This window comes from Poecilia latipinna, unplaced genomic scaffold, assembly GCF_001443285.1.
Source record: "Poecilia latipinna isolate Pla-1442-1.1 unplaced genomic scaffold, P_latipinna-1.0 Scaffold1324, whole genome shotgun sequence".
NCBI lineage: Eukaryota > Metazoa > Chordata > Actinopteri > Cyprinodontiformes > Poeciliidae > Poecilia > Poecilia latipinna.
The window spans coordinates 1-905 of record NW_015113940.1 but is presented as its reverse complement, the minus strand read 5'-3'; the positions used below and the strand labels follow the sequence as shown (position 1 = coordinate 905).

General features: G+C 62.3%; 1 protein-coding gene across 1 annotated transcript; it reads left to right on the top strand.

The window, feature by feature from the left end:
• Positions 1-216: 216 nt before the first annotated feature.
• Positions 217-735, top strand: LOC106961692 (ENAH actin regulator; the record flags this gene model as incomplete). The annotated part of the gene is made up of 1 exon (XM_015055586.1): positions 217-735. A coding segment is annotated over one exon (519 nt), but the record flags the coding sequence as incomplete, so codon positions are not given.
• Positions 736-905: the final 170 nt, after the last annotated feature.

Here is a 905-nt window from a genome sequence, read left to right as displayed (position 1 = left end):
TTGAGTACCAGCAAGTCAAGAACCACCAGAAAGTCGAGAGCCAGCAGCGAGTCGAAAGCCAGCAGCGACTAGAGAGCCAGCAGCGACTCGAGAACCAGCAGCGACTCGAGAGCCAGCAGCGAGTCGAGAACCAGCAGGAAGTCGAGAGCAAGCAGCGACTCGAAAGCCAGCAGCGACTAGAGAGCCAGCAGCGACTAGAGAGCCAGCAGCGACTAGAGAGCCAGCAGCGAGTCGAGAACAAGCAGCGAGTCGAGAACAAGCAGCGAGTCGAGAACAAGCAGCGAGTCGAGAACAAGCAGCGAGTCGAGAAACCAGCAGCGACTCGAGAACCAACAGCGACTCGAGAGCCAGCAGCGAGTCGAGAGCCAGCAGCGAGTCGGGAGCCAGCAGGAAGGTGGGAGCCAGCAGGAAGTCGGGAACCAGCAGCGACTCGAGAGCCAGCAGCGACTCGAGAACCAACAGCGAGTCGAGAGCCAGCAGCGAGTCGGGAACCAGCACCGAGTCGGGAACCAGCAGGAAGTCAGGAGCCAGCAGCGACTCGATAACCAGCAGCGACTCGAGAGCCAGCAGCGAGTCGAGAGCCAGCAGCGAGTCGAGCGCCAGCAGCGAGTCGAGCGCCAGCAGCGAGTCGGGAACCAGCACCGAGTAGGGAACCAGCAGGAAGTCAGGAGCCAGCAACGACTCAATAGCCAGCAGCGACTCGAGAACCAACAGCAAGTCGAGAGCCAGCAGCGAGTCGGGAACCAGCAGGAAGTCAGGAGCCAGCAGCGACTCAATAGCCAGCAGCGAGTCGAGAGCAAGGAGCGAGTCGAGCGCCAGCAGCGAGTCGAGCGCCAGCAGCGAGTCGAGCGCCAGCAGCGAGTCGAGCGCCAGCAGCGAGTCGAGCGCCAGCAGCGAGTCGGGAA